The sequence below is a fragment of the Pinus tabuliformis genome, chromosome 3_1, assembly GCF_031772625.1.
Source record: "Pinus tabuliformis cultivar Carrire ecotype Pingquan chromosome 3_1, CPIR1, whole genome shotgun sequence".
In the NCBI taxonomy this organism is placed as follows: Eukaryota; Viridiplantae; Streptophyta; class Pinopsida; order Pinales; family Pinaceae; genus Pinus; species Pinus tabuliformis.
This window is the reverse complement of record NC_142301.1, coordinates 258,912,043-258,926,639: the sequence shown is the minus strand read 5'-3', so window position 1 is coordinate 258,926,639 and position 14,597 is coordinate 258,912,043. Positions and strand designations below refer to the sequence as shown.

General features: G+C 37.7%; 1 protein-coding gene across 10 annotated transcripts in view; it reads left to right on the top strand.

Annotated features, from left to right (window-relative positions):
- The window catches only part of LOC149186784 (UDP-glycosyltransferase TURAN-like), a 317,893-nt gene that overhangs the window by 83,433 nt on the left and 219,863 nt on the right, over positions 1-14,597 (top strand). For 8 of the 10 annotated variants that reach the window (XR_016255716.1, XR_016255715.1, XM_089411126.1 and 5 more), the window contains one exon: positions 7,196-7,229. Coding sequence is in view for 6 of the 10 variants with exons in the window: in XM_089411126.1 (XP_089267252.1) it covers positions 7,196-7,229 (34 nt within the window). In the remaining 4 variants the exon portion in view is untranslated. Of the gene's footprint in view, positions 1-7,195; positions 7,230-13,023; positions 13,303-14,597 lie in introns of all 10 variants that reach the window. The other 2 variants (XM_089411130.1, XM_089411131.1) reach the window with 1 other exon arrangement.

The window sequence follows — 14,597 nt, the reverse complement described above, 5'->3', positions numbered from 1 at the left end:
GTCCAATATAGCCGTTGGTCCAGTCTAGTTTCCCAGTCAAATATAGCCGTTTCCTAGTCAAATATAGCCGTTGGATGATCTGCTCTCTATTTATCATGCAACCATGATCTGGTTCTTCAACTTGTCCTGACGATGAACCACACTCGTTGGTTCGAAATGCGTCGACAAATGAATTATGATGTGATTTTCACTGAAAACTCTTCTCAATAAACTTGATATGGATCACAGAAACCTAAATTCCACAATAAATTAATTTGTCATGAGATAATAAATTTGGTTGGTATTATAAATTTAGCATGGTATCAAAGCAATCTTTAAAACTCTGAAAGAGAGATTTGAGGACACGAGGCTTTGTAGCAATGAGTTTTCCTTTTGGCAGCAACATAATTATTTCATTAAATTTTGCTGCTGGGTTTTGTGGCTTCGGTTGATTTGTGGAGATGGTATCATTGTTCAGTTTGAGATATGAAGACAGGTTGGACGGGGTATCAAATTTCAACCCCTGGAAGGAGCGACTTACTTAGATTTTGAATTCGAATGGTTTTTTGGATTTAGTGAGTAGAGACGTGTAGGTTCCTTCATATCCGAATCTTGCAGCCGAACACAGGGCGAAGGATATGAAAACAAGTTGCATAATTTTGGATGGTGTGTGTTGCTGCCACGCTTACACACCTAAGTTAATGTGGGAACAATCCTCAACCTCACTAGGTGTGGCCCTGGTGGCAAAACTCAGAGAAGAGGCTGTCACCTAATCCCAACTCTCTCCGTCTAGGCTCTCTCCTGAGTCCTAGCTAAAGCCAAGGGGGGTGGACCATAAGGATGGTTTTCTAAAGGAAAGATTTGTTGAAAACAAGTAGTTCTAAGAGATTAAGGGCAAGACACTCACTTCTCAAAGCAACTTGATTTAAAATTAGCAAGTTCAAGAGTTTGTGAGCAATGTACAAGATAAATTTGATTAAAGATCAATATGGCATTCAACAAAAGTAAAAATGATAAACCAATGCCTTATAAACAATGCTCAAGTAGAGATTATACACTTGCAAAATGGAAATAGCACTTCAAGTTACAAGGATAGCAATGCCGCAAAACGAGTGTTAGTACAAGATGATAACATAAATTGAAATATGAGCAACAAAATAGATCTTGCAAGATGAATGAAACTTGTGCTTCTACTTCAAGAGTTGCTCAAATGAAATGGGACAATATCAAAGGACAATGAGCAAGTAATTTATATAACAAATACAAGATAAGTTCAAATCAATGTGCAAGCAAGATATAATACTCACAAATCAACAATATGCCAAATGATATGATGTTTGATAGATGAATGCAAAACTTAAACTATGTGAAATGCAAGGATATTGGTTGATTTTAATTTAAATGCCTAATCTATGGTGAGAAACTCCCTTCAATTTCTTACAACTAGGTAAAGATTGGGGTGATTTGCATGAGAGAGAGGCTAAGGAGGCACAAGTCCTTCGCTAACGATACGCTTCCTAGCCCCCTTACAAGTTACAATCCATGCGCCTTCGTTCCTACAAGGGCTCGACCACAAGAGAACTGCGAGTTCACATGTTTTAACCTTACTCCATATCAAACAAAAGAAAATTAGAAAGATTTGTCCTAAAGTTTCTATTCAACCAAGCTTATGCTTGGAGGTAGATTTAAACGTGCAAGTCTAAATTTTATATGCAAATGAGATGCCTAAATGTTAATGAAATGCCTTCAAAGAGATATAATGATAACAACATGCTTCAAATAAAGAGATAGCAAATAAAATTGTGATCAAGATTACATTAAGCACAATATGACATAAACTTGTAACAATGATCAATGAAGCATGTACCAATTACTCAAGGAAAACATTGCTAATGGAAGAGAATTAGATCAATAGTTTGAAATACTAACTCAATTGCCTTGGAATGATAGTGCTCTATAAAAATGTATCTTCGCTTATAATGCTATGGCAATAAAACCAAGTGGAAGTTGTATCATAAAGCACAGGAAAATATATAGGCTAATGAGTTGCTCAAATTTATAAATGGAATGTAAGTTGAGTAAATGAACCCAAAAAGTAGACAATTAGATTGTTAAAACTAGATTGTGAATAAATAAAGTCATGCAAAATTTGTTTCAAGTGTAGATATTTACTCAAAATATACTTTCCAAATAAAACAACTTGCAAATGAGTTGAGCATGAAACTTGAGGTAAATAACGTAGAAGATAACTATGTTAACATGAAATTGCAACTAGATTGTAAATCACATTAAAACGAAATGAAAGCCAAATGATGTAAAATGGAAAACTTGTTGAATGAACGATCAATATGTGACCATGAAAATTAGCTTGACAATGAAAAGAGAGTATTAACAAACTAAAACTAACTTCAAAGAAGAAAATGGAAAGCTAATCAAACACAAAGCAAGAAAGAGTCCTCTTAAAAGAGAGAAGGGGATGGATGCCAAGGGGGTGGCTCTCCAAGCTCCAAAGAAAAATGTCGCTTTATTATTATGGTGTTACAATAGGAGAATCTTTTGACAGTGAGAAGACCTCAAATCTCTAAGGAAGGTTTTACAACGATGTTTAAACTTTGAAGAAGAAAGATACTTCCTTAAGAAAACAGTGAGGAAAATTTTACAAAATCTATGGCAATGAGGCATAAGAGAACCTCCTCAATACAAGTCTGAAATTTCCAAAAGGTTTTTGCTCGAAACAACTCCAGCTTTTAGAGTGATGAAGTGTTCCCAAAAGGAGAGAAAATGGGACTGTTTGTTCACTTTTATAACAGAGGTAAGGAACAGCCACCTTTTCACTGTTATGACAAAGGTATATGGCAGCCTACCAAAACTCTCTGAATAATTTCTAGTCTTGAGCTCTTTGAATTCCTGCCAACGTTATGTAGAAAAAATCTCTTGAATGAGCTGTTGTATCTCTACAAAACAGACTTCAACGATTAGGGATGATAGTGAGAAAACATTTCAACATTTACAAGTAGTCTATAAGAACTAGATAAAGGATAGGGAGTATGACTCATTTCCTCGACTAGCCAATAATATGCTCTACGCTAGCTGATTTGTATCAATAGAAGCACACAAAATTGAGGAAAGTAATTTTGAAGTAGATTTTGTCAAGAGTCAAGGTTTAGGGAATCCTTGCACAACAAAATCGAATGATAAGACTTGGAAAATCGATATGTAGGTTCCTCCACTTCTATGCTCAAGAGTGGGCTAATTCAATCGAGAATGTCCCCTCACGCTTGAGATCTGATTCAAACAAATTTCTACACAACTTCAAGATAAATTGTTAGATCCATTGGGGTTAGATAATACAATGAAGTGGGAAAGTCTAGAAATTTAACCAAAAATTATTAAAGCATCCCAATTTAGAATACTTCTCCAACCCAAATACTAGTGCAAGATAACTAGACACTAGCAAATCTACAAGAACAAATGGAAATAACAATAAAATATTTACCAATAGAACAATAAGCACATAATTAGAAAGATCATACTATATCCATGGAAGAAGAACACCACATATGAACCCCAAAGTCTTTATTATTGCAATGAAGGAAAGTACTTAACAATTATAGGGAAATTTTCGCCAAAAGCAGTTCTTAATGAACAAATTAGATTATCTAATGACAAGTGGAATGTAAAGCAATTCAAGATTAGACAATCTCGCAATGGACAATTACTTATGAAATGACAATAAACATAAAGTCCATAAGTCCAATGCTTCTCTTAACAATGTAAATGTGCCAATTAGACAATACCAATCTCTCAACAAAATACACTTCAATTGGCAATTCTTAGATTGCTCCTTATCACAATATGGAAATCAATTAAGTGCTTTTAAGAGTGAATTATACTATTGTAAGATTATGATTCGAGATATGATGCTCAATTGCAAAACAATATGTTAGTACACTTGTTACAAAAGTAAACTCACAAGAAACGCTAATTTCACTCTGACAATGAAAAGCAATGTAACTACTTATCCAATAGCCAATTTCAATGACAGCTGGTGGGCTGGTTGTAGGTGTTAAGGATAATCGTTCAAAACCAGAAACGATCTCCTCAAGCTCAGGTGGAACTTCTTCTCGGGTTTCCTTTGGAGAATCAGTCATCAACCTCCAGTTTTAACTATTATGCTAAAAGCAGCAGAACTATTAAATTTACCCGATATATGGCAAACCTTCACCTTTCCCACGGAACTGAAAGGAAATACAACTGTAGTTCATAGCCTTCTCGGGTCCGAAATTTAAGTTAACCCACGTGCATATTCCGGAGCGATATCCGTCGGATCTCATCCCTTCTTAATGAACGGCTGTGATCGATCTAGAATTCAACTGGATTAAACCACAGTCGATAAAATATCGCGTCCGAAATTTATATTAACTCCCGTGCATTTTTTGACACGATCACCGTCGGATCTAACTCCTTCAAGCGAACGGTCACGATTAACTGAGGTATTAACTCAGTTTTATAATTTATCGCATCCATTTTTGGAATTAACATCCGCGCTTGTTAGCACGCGATCACCATTAGATCTGTTGCCTGTCGATCGGACGGTTCAGATCTTCTCCTAGGGTTCTCACAAATTTTGTCGGGGTTTTCTTCGTTCCGCCAAGAATTTGCACTTCCGCCAAGTTTAGCCTGTCTGTAAGTTATATTTCTTAAAACATATCCAGACTATTTAATACACAATGAGTGAAGATTTAAACGCGATAACACAAGATTATACAGAATCTAGTTCTAAAGGGTCCAAACTGGAAATCAACAGTATTCAAAAATATTTCGAAGGAAATTTAAAACCTCCGGGATTGACCATTCATGTGCAGAATACACAGAGACACAGAGAGACTTCAAATTTTACAGTCCAATCCTCCACAGCCAAATCCCATTACACTAGTTCAAAACTTACATAAATACCTGTACATACAACAACCAGATCCTAAATCAATGGATTGAAACTGCCTAATCCTATCTAATCTGCATGATATTCTCCTCGAGAATCTCAACTAAGCCTAACTACTTGAATTAATTACAAGATAATCCAAATCCCTGAATTCTAGCTCAAATCCTATCTAGAAAGCTTTGTAAAGTGACAGCTAAAGGATCCCACTCTTTTGCCTATAAACTTTTTTTGTATTTTTGGAATAAAATTCGAAGTCTTTTGTCTTCAAGCCTCATGCTCCTGCATCAATAGCAATGACAAGCGAAAGTATTCCTTTAGAAACAATGTCATAAAAATGTTAGCGGTCCTTTAGGCAACCAAATGTATCAAAGCTTATCAATGTTAATGAAAGAGGGATAACTAAACTTGATAACCGATGAACTAATCAGCAACGTTACTCTTTAGATTTATGTTAATGACATTAAAAGAGAAAGAGCAGACTTATGAGGGCAGCACGCTTATATCATGTAAAGAATGCCAATTTAGTCCAAATATACCAGCACTTATGTTCTTATCTACTTATTGAGAAAATTGACGTAATGAGAGCACTTACTTTGCCAATGAGATGAGGTTGTCAACAGTGAATTACCTTATGTATGCAAGAGTGCAATGGATGCAAGAGATGACAATGAAATGCAAGATGAGGCAGCCAAGGAATGAAAACAACAGTAAGAGAAGCAACCTAATGAAACAAGAAAACACTCACCCAAGATGCAAAGAGTGAATGCCCAACGAAGTAGGATAACTGCTAACTACTTTTTATACCGCTGTCATGCTTATGATCAGAATTTATAATGCATATATCAGGCTTCCAATTAACATAACAGTCCTCCAAAATTTGCAAGAGATGCCAAGTGATGAGAGAACACAACAATGCAAGTGTTCTATCAATGAGATAAGATGACTGTCACTTGTTCTTATGCCACTGTTATGAGTGTTATGAGGCTGTTATAAATCAGAGATGAGGAGAAAGGGTTAAGGAGTCAAACCACTAGGCCTTGATGGCCTTGTAAGTGTCTAGTTGACTTTCTAGGACGCCTCCAATGGGCTTGTCTACCTGCAACCACAAATGTTAGCTCCAAAACCACTGCAAAACAAAACGTTAGTGCCCAAAAATCACTGCTAACTCAAGATAGGACTGAATGAGGGCTAGAAAGGACAGTGATGAGGGTTAGGAGCTGGGAGAGGGCATCGGCTTAGGCTATAAGGCCTAGAAGGCTTACGGTGGCTAGGAAAGAGGCCAATAGGCCCACGACACAAGAAATCAAGGCCAAAAATAGCTTGCGGGAACGGCAAAAATCCCTCTAGGGCTGACGTCAAGGCCTAAAAGGCTTGCGGCAGAGGGAGGAAGGCCTATTATGGCCTGCGACACCCGAATTAACCCCTTAGAGGCTGCCGCAAAGGGGAGAAGGGCTGTTGGGAGGAGGAGGAAGGCCTTTAGGCCTGCGACACTAGGGAAAAAGGCCTAAAATGGCCTGCAACTGCTAGAGGAGGCTCAACTAGGGCTGCCGCAAGGGAAAGAGGCCTTCTAGGGCTCACAACAAGGTATAATGTGGTCATGAGCATCATTTTATTGACTTAAAGATAATTGTGCAAATATTTATTCTTTTTTATTATTTTGGTGTAATATTTATTTATTTTATTATCGTGCAAATTTTAATGAAAACACTTATTTTTTGTTTGCATTTCTGAAATTTTGTTAGACTGGAAGCTTGTTTATCTGAATTGACTATTTGTGCAGATTTAGTAAATCTACCTAGTTAGTCATTCAAACGAATGAGAAACCTAGATCAGATTGCAAGATAAAAAACTATTTTTTTGAAACAATATTCAATCTGAAAATGATAGTAGGTAAGAAACTGCACAGAACAAGGAATGTCATGGCGATAGGACCACTGTGTACAGTGTATAGACCTCTTGTGTGTGTAGCGTACTTTTGATTTCTTTTGATATGGAGGACTCTCGACATTAACGCATGCATAATTTAAGTATGGTACAATTGGCTGATTAGGCCAGAGAGCATTGTAACTGCATTTGGGTTGCTTCCATGTTGGGAAATGTGATTTGTTAACATACCATGCTTGGGCGAACAATCTTGTCCTTGATTGAAGCATATATCTGCATGGCCAATCACCATCAACTTATATCTGTAAATTCTTCACTTTGTGTTTATGCTTAAGTGGCTATGGTGTAAAATACATTATTACTGAAATGGAAAACTTTCTCTGACTGCAGGCTTGCTTTGAGGTTGATATTGTTGCATATGCAGGTATACTTTTAACCAAGGGACAAATAATAACCTTTATTTCTCTGTTTTTATGCTTTAGAGACATTTTGGTTTGAGGTTGCTTCTTTTGTAAAGGTTCTGTTCAATGAGCGGGGGTGCTAAGCGCAGTTATTTAGATCATAAACAGATCAGAATTACATGTTATTGTATGACTATATATGGAAAGAGATCCATGTATCTGAATAGAAGATATATCCCAAAGTTTTCTTTCACTATGTCAAGACTCAAGATTTTCATTGTACATACTTTCAAAGTTATGGAAAAGCTTGGTCATCTACATAATAAAATCAGAGCACTTCTGATACTGACAGGAATCTTGCAAAACATGTTTAATTTTTACCTGTGTTTCATTTTTCTACTATTCTTTGCTTATATCATTTCAAAATTTGTTTGCAAATGCATGATGAGTTCTTAGGTAGGCTCCAAACTCTTAGATTTGTATTCTGTTAAACACACATGGGCAACCAGAAATATGAAAGATAAAACATGCAAGTACATTTTTTATTAACAGGAGATATACATTTATAGTACATTGTTTGACCGTTGGGTTTCACATCCCAAGGTCTCTTGGACTCCTTTTGTCCATTCGGCTTCCACACTAACCCATTTAGGATTAGGTATCCAACATTCCCCCCCTTAATCCGAAGGGTTATGTATGAGTCCAAGAAGAGAGTTGTAATACAAAATGTGCAAAAATGCATGGCAGCACTAGGCTGAATGTGCTCTCTGAAATGTTGGTATAAAGGGCGGTGGTTTAAGGATGACCACCAACACTGGAACGCTTAGTGCAGTTCTCGGAACTCTTCCAAAACTGGCAAGAAACTGAAGTTTTCTGCTAGAGGAAGTGATCCTATTGTTTTAAAGAGGGAAACCTTCAACCATAAAATGGAGGTCTCACCCCGCATAAAAGGTAAAACTTCAACCTGAAAAGGGAAGTCTCAACCTGTGATGGTTTAAGGATGACCAACAACTCTGGAATGCTTAATGCAATTCCTCGAACTCTTCCAAAACTGGCAAGAAGCTGAAGTCTTCTGCTAGAGGAAGTGTCCCAGATTGCCAACTGAAGTCATGTTCACGGGCATATTTGTTTCTGGCTACAACTCTGAATCTGGTGTGACAGGTTGTGGCTCAGGCTCGCTTGATGTGACTTTGAAGCTTGTAGATGACCATCATTTCCCCCCCTGTCAGATACAAGGTGAGATGATGGAGAAAACTCAACTGCAAGACTGTTCAATACTCTGGAACAAGTTCTGATATGTGTTTGGAATATCTTCTTGGCTGTTGATGCCCATTGCCAAGAAGCGATCCATCCAAGATGAATCTTTGTTCTTGCAGGACGTTTATTTCTGAAGCATCTGTGTGAAGAATGACTGGTTTTATGACAGTGCTTACATGGATGAAGATCAAAACAGTGATCTTTCAAATGGCCAACTCGGTCACAGTGTTGGCATTTCACGATCTGTTGTTTTTGTTGTTGTTGTTGTTGTGGAAGAGGGGCAGAATCTGGAACAGCTGAAGCTGAACTGTCATGAGGAGCAGGTGAACTGTCATGAATGAATCCAGCACTCTGAAATTGAATGGGCTTGGCGTAGTCTGGAATATGAAAGGACAAGTCCTTGTCATATCCAAGACCAGTTATGTGCTTGTTGTGGACAAGCTGTTCCCAAGGTCTGATGATGGGCTTGGGAAGTGCAGACTGAGTTTCTTTATTTGCATGTACAATTGCTGCTTTATTTGAATGCACTGTAACATTATTGACTTGCTGTTTATGGGAGTCTGTTTCAATATTCTGAACAGAAACAGGTTCAGAATGATGACTCCACTGCTGTAATTCTGCTCGCTGAAGCTGAGATTCAAGCTCCAAAAAGTCTATTTTTTCCTGTGTATTCTGCAGACATGCTTTAATGTCACAAAGAGTGTTCTTGTTGATTTTAACTGTGTCTTCGACAGTAGATTGTATCAGAGTTTTGAGAAACTCTAATACACTACCAATTAGAGCCATAACAAGTGCACCACTATTAAAATCAAAGTGTAATAGTTCTAATGGCAGGAAATGACTGAGCTCTCCTCCAGAAAATGCTGCTTTTAATTTTCAACTTTCTACCTTCATGATTAGATAAAAACTGATTAAAAAACTTCAATACCAACTTCAATATACTATCTCGATACTTCAATCTGAGCATATAAGCCAATGGCAGTAGAATAGGAAATACGATGTAGCCAATGGAGGGTGTTTGCCTTATTGCTTTATGAAATTTTGCTGAGTAGAAGGTGGAAACTTTCAATCTAAGATGACACTGGCCTATACCTATTATCAACAACAGATGTATGAGAAATCTGTTAAGCTTTATGCAGAACTTGCATCTGTAGCAGTGGCTAGCTTTCTTAGTTTCAATGGATCACCATTGGTTGAACCAATACGGATCAATGATGGAGCTAAAGAGAAGAAAGAAGCATTAAGGAAGTCACGTGGTGAGGAAGATGATGATTTCCAAATTATTGAATATCAAGCCTAGAAAGGGAATGCAATGTATAAACTTGGTATATTCTACTACTTTGGTTTTGGCCTCCTTCCTTTAAAAATTATCAACTCAAAGTGATAGGCTAATGACATATAAGGATTGATTCCCTTGTTAAAGCTAAAGGGCCGAGCAACATCAATGGTGCAGAAAATTCTGTTCAAAAAATCCCAACACCTCCGAGAGCTTCGAGAGTATCTTTCTAGAAATGTTTGTAAGTGGAATAGCGTTGGCGGAGCTCGTATCCTTGATCATGTTCCACAACTTATTGTTATCATAATCTTTATCGAATTCTTTTCTGATGCTTCTTTATTGATATCAATTCAAATATGAGAGATAAACTTTAGTATTGGAAAAGTAAACATGGTATACACACGTCATCTTCATTCATTACCATTTCTCTTCTATTGACCATCCCGATCACACAGGTTCATAATCCATATATGTCAAAATACATGTCATTGAAAACTTTAAAGAACATCGGCACAGCCTTCAAGGAAAGAACTCAACACATACCACAAACCACTTGCATACCAACTCAGGCCTTCAATTCAACGCAGAATCCAACAGAGCGCACACCAGCATACGACATTCAGAATTATTCAAAGCACAAAGCCTTCACGACTTGCCGAGAACAGAAAACATATCAATGCATTGTTATATTCTCACCAGATCAACCTCATTACATTCCAACACACTATCACTGAAATGAACCAGTCGAAGGAAACAACATAACAAGAGCTAGCTAATATGGTGGTTGCATGCTGCACTAAGCATTGGGTATATGAATGACCACAAGTCATCAACGACCCTTTCGATGCATCTCGAGCTCACACAGAGATAGAGGCATTCCCACACTACTTCTGGTCTTTGGTAGGTTACTCCTTTATTGTGTATGATTATCTATATAAATGATGCTTATGATGAAGATCAACACATTTTCCTAGCATTAGCTCTTAAATCATCAGAGGCGATCTCCATGTCTCCATTGAATTCTTCATGCATTTGCTTGACTTTCCATCGAAACACAAAATATAACTGATAAGGAGGTGATCTTCAAAGTAGACTCGAACCCTAGACGTTCAAAGGATTGCTGATCCCTGCGCCCCTGGCCGTGCTTTTACGAGGTCTTGGTGTGACCACATCAAAAGATATGCGGTCCTAGTATCCTATGCCGCTTGCGCTAGTTGTCCCTGGTGAAGGTGTTCCTATCGGATCACCTTTTGGAGATGACGAAGCTGCATTTGTGGTTGCGGTTCTAGATGTTTCGACTTCGATTTAAAAGATGCGGTCATAAGTACGAAGGATTTGTGCGGCTTCACAGCGTTTTAATGGCAGACAATGATTTGAAAACCCTGGTTTTAGTGGCGAACATTAATCTGAAAACGTTAACGCTAGAGCAGGCACTGGAGATGACAAATCAGCCGCTAGAAGGCTTGTTTGAGGCAGTGGAAAATATGCAGCAGAACGACTTGGAAGAAAAGCAAAGGAAACTTAATCTGGCAATGCTGGAAAAAATATATGAAACGGACGAGGATCATACCACTCCTTTATCCACCATACAAAGCTCTATTTTCACCTTTTGTGCAAAATATTTCACATGTCGGATGAAAGAAAAGGAATCATCATAGGTAACGCAACATTCAACGATGTAAATAATTTGAACACGCAGGGAAGCTCCCAACTAGTGCATACAACTCTTTTTTTTCAATGCATTTCTTAACAATCTTCTAGTGCTTTGATACCTTCTGATAAGCCAATTTAGTGCAGGTTTCACAACTCAAGATGTACGCATGGAGACCGCGCACAAGGAATTCAACCAAGGCTTGGCTAGCAATCCTTCAACGGTAATACGCACCCTTTCAGTTTCCCTGAACAGCTAGAACAAGGCGGAATGGTCGCTGGGAATGGGTAAGCCTTGGCAGATTGGAGCCAACAATTTGGAATATGGACAGACCAGTGTCAGACCAGCGTTATGAATAGATACGTTATGGCCAGAGGCAGCGCTGGTGCGCCAGAGAGCATTATGTCAGGACAGATGCGTTATGGCAGAGGCAGCGCATTATGTCAGGGAAACCGTTACTATCAGCAGAACTTTTATTCCACGCTCTGATTTTTATTTGCTGCCACAGCGTTTTCAACATAAACTCCTCGAATAGGAGTTAGGAATGACTGGCCACCGTAAGCAAGCTTGCTCAGCGCATATTGAAAGGAAACAAAATCATTCAACTGTTATGGGACAGCGTTAATATGATATGGACAGATGTGCAGCGCTGGCAGAGGCAGGTTATTTCAGGTCGGAGGGGAATAAGGCAGAGTCAGAGGTCAGGTAACGCAGAACTGACATATATATAGAGACCACAAAACAAGTGGCTCAAATTGGAGCAGGACCAGCAATCGCCCGCTCTGATACCATGTTAAACACACATGGGCAACCAGAAATATGAAAGATAAAACATGCAAGTACATTTTTTATTAACAGGAGATATACATTTATAGTACATTGTTTGACCGTTGGGTTTCACATCCCAAGGTCTCTTGGACTCCTTTTGTCCATTCGGCTTCCACACTAACCCATTTAGGATTAGGTGTCCAACATATTCCTTCTCAGTGCTTTTGCAAATTTTTAATGCATTTAACATATATGAAACAAACAATTTTTAATACCTTGACAATCAGGCAATTGACGCAATTATGAAATTCCATCTCATTTGCTTGAGGTTTCCTACAACTAATCCATGAGAACTTTCAGCATTATGGCTAATCTGAACTGGAAATGTTACAGCAGTCCAAAAATACTATATGAGTGTACTTCAATACCATAATGTTTTAGCCTTTAGAGCACACTTTTCAAGCCATATAACAGATCTGAAATGTCCTATCACAACAGATTATAACAGCAGGAAATCTAATGTGTTAAATCACAGAACCAATTCAGTTTTGATTTTTGTAACTATGGTGGGTCTTCATAATGTATATTTGAGTCATTAATATATTTGTAAGCATGTTCTTCATGCTAGATACAAAAATAAAATATTTGTAGACGTTCTTCATGTCGGTTGAAAAAGGAAGAAAATTTGAATTTTTAGAATTGAATTTGGTAAAATTGTCCCTCCTCCTAGTTCAAGTCAGCTCCATGAGATCAAATCGGCCCTAATGTAAAGATGCACCCATTCGTTAAGGCAAAAGGCTATATATAGAACTTGTCTTCCTCACCTTTGAGTCTTTGACACACGATTCGGATCGTTTTGTTCAAGGGCTTCTGAGGCAGAAACAGGGTCGAATATGAGGCAAGAATACAAGAAGAATCTAAGGAGAATGAAGGGTGAATTTGATCTCTGTGATAGCTGTCTGTTGAAGGTCAAATCTCTGTGTCGGTTGATCAAATTCCTGAAGTGTTATTCTGTGGATGGGCCAAAATTTCTGAGGAAGTAATGTCTGTTGAAGGGAGAAGAACCAAACTTGCTTAGAGGCCGAATTTATGTCGTTGCTGAAGCAGATCGGAGCCAATTGACATGATTAGCAGGATGGACCAGGTTTGACCTAGTTATTGACAAAGATATATCTTTGTTGATATGAAGAATTTCTCTATTGAAAAAGGTTGCTGGGTTTTTCCCATGTGGGTTTTCCTAGGGTAAACTATTGTGTTTCTTTGTGTGGCTGTCTCTTCACGATCCTATGGTTATAGATGCTAATTGGTTGATGTCTTCTTTGTAATTGTTTAATAATGAAATGATGGACACGATTGAGAAAAGAAGTAAATTATTAGAAACAGTTATCAGTATAGAAGATCTATTAAAAAATCAACATTTAGTTATATGTTATGTCAAATCAACATGAACAAGGCTGAAATCTAATCAATCAAAAATATAACATTACCAAAAAATTAACTCTGCAGGTAACAATATTTGGGCACTTGAAAACTTCATATATATATATATAAATGAAAGATGAAGTAAATACCACAAAGTTTGTACAAGTCAAGCTCTCGAAACTCTAACTATATATATATATATATATATATATATATATAAAAGATGAAGTAAATACTACAAAGTTGGTACAAGTCAACCTCTCCAAACCCTAACTAGGAAATGTTGGAAATACTGAGAGGGGGGTGAATCAGTGTTTCACTTACAATAAGTTATTTTCTTACTTAAACATCTAGAGCATTGGAACAAAACAAAAACTAACATCACATCAAAGATAGTACACAAGATTTAGCTTAACAAAGCAATGTATTATGTACGATGTACATTTACCAGTTAAACCTGGAAGGAAGTGCAAGACTCCTAGAGAAGCTAATGCTTCCAATGTCTGAAGAGATTTGCAAACAAAATCTGCTGGAGTCTTCAGTCTCGACTTTCCAGTACAATATCCAAGTTCCAACCAATGTCACTTCTGCAGCTTTCACCGCCATCATACTGCAACTATCAATTCTGCCATCATCAAAACACTGTTGCTGCAACTGCCCAAATCCTCTTTGCTGCTTTACTGCTTCCTCTGCTCCTCAATTGCTCCAATTGTCATGCATCATCAAAATCATCATAAACCACTCACACTGGTGCTGCATCAGCTGTGAAAGTCCTCTTCATCACTACCTCTGTTCAAATTGATACACACACGGCTCAAGAGTCCAGTCGCTGCTGCTATCATCTACATAGTCTTCGCAGAATAAACAGTTCACTGAAGTGATACTCCAATGCCATCTGCTGCTCATAGTCTACTCTGTTCTTCAAGGGTCAATATTTATTAGTGTGAAACAAGATTACTGCAAGTCACTGTCTTCAAATGATCAACGAGTTAATTTAATTTAGATGAGTCCATAGAA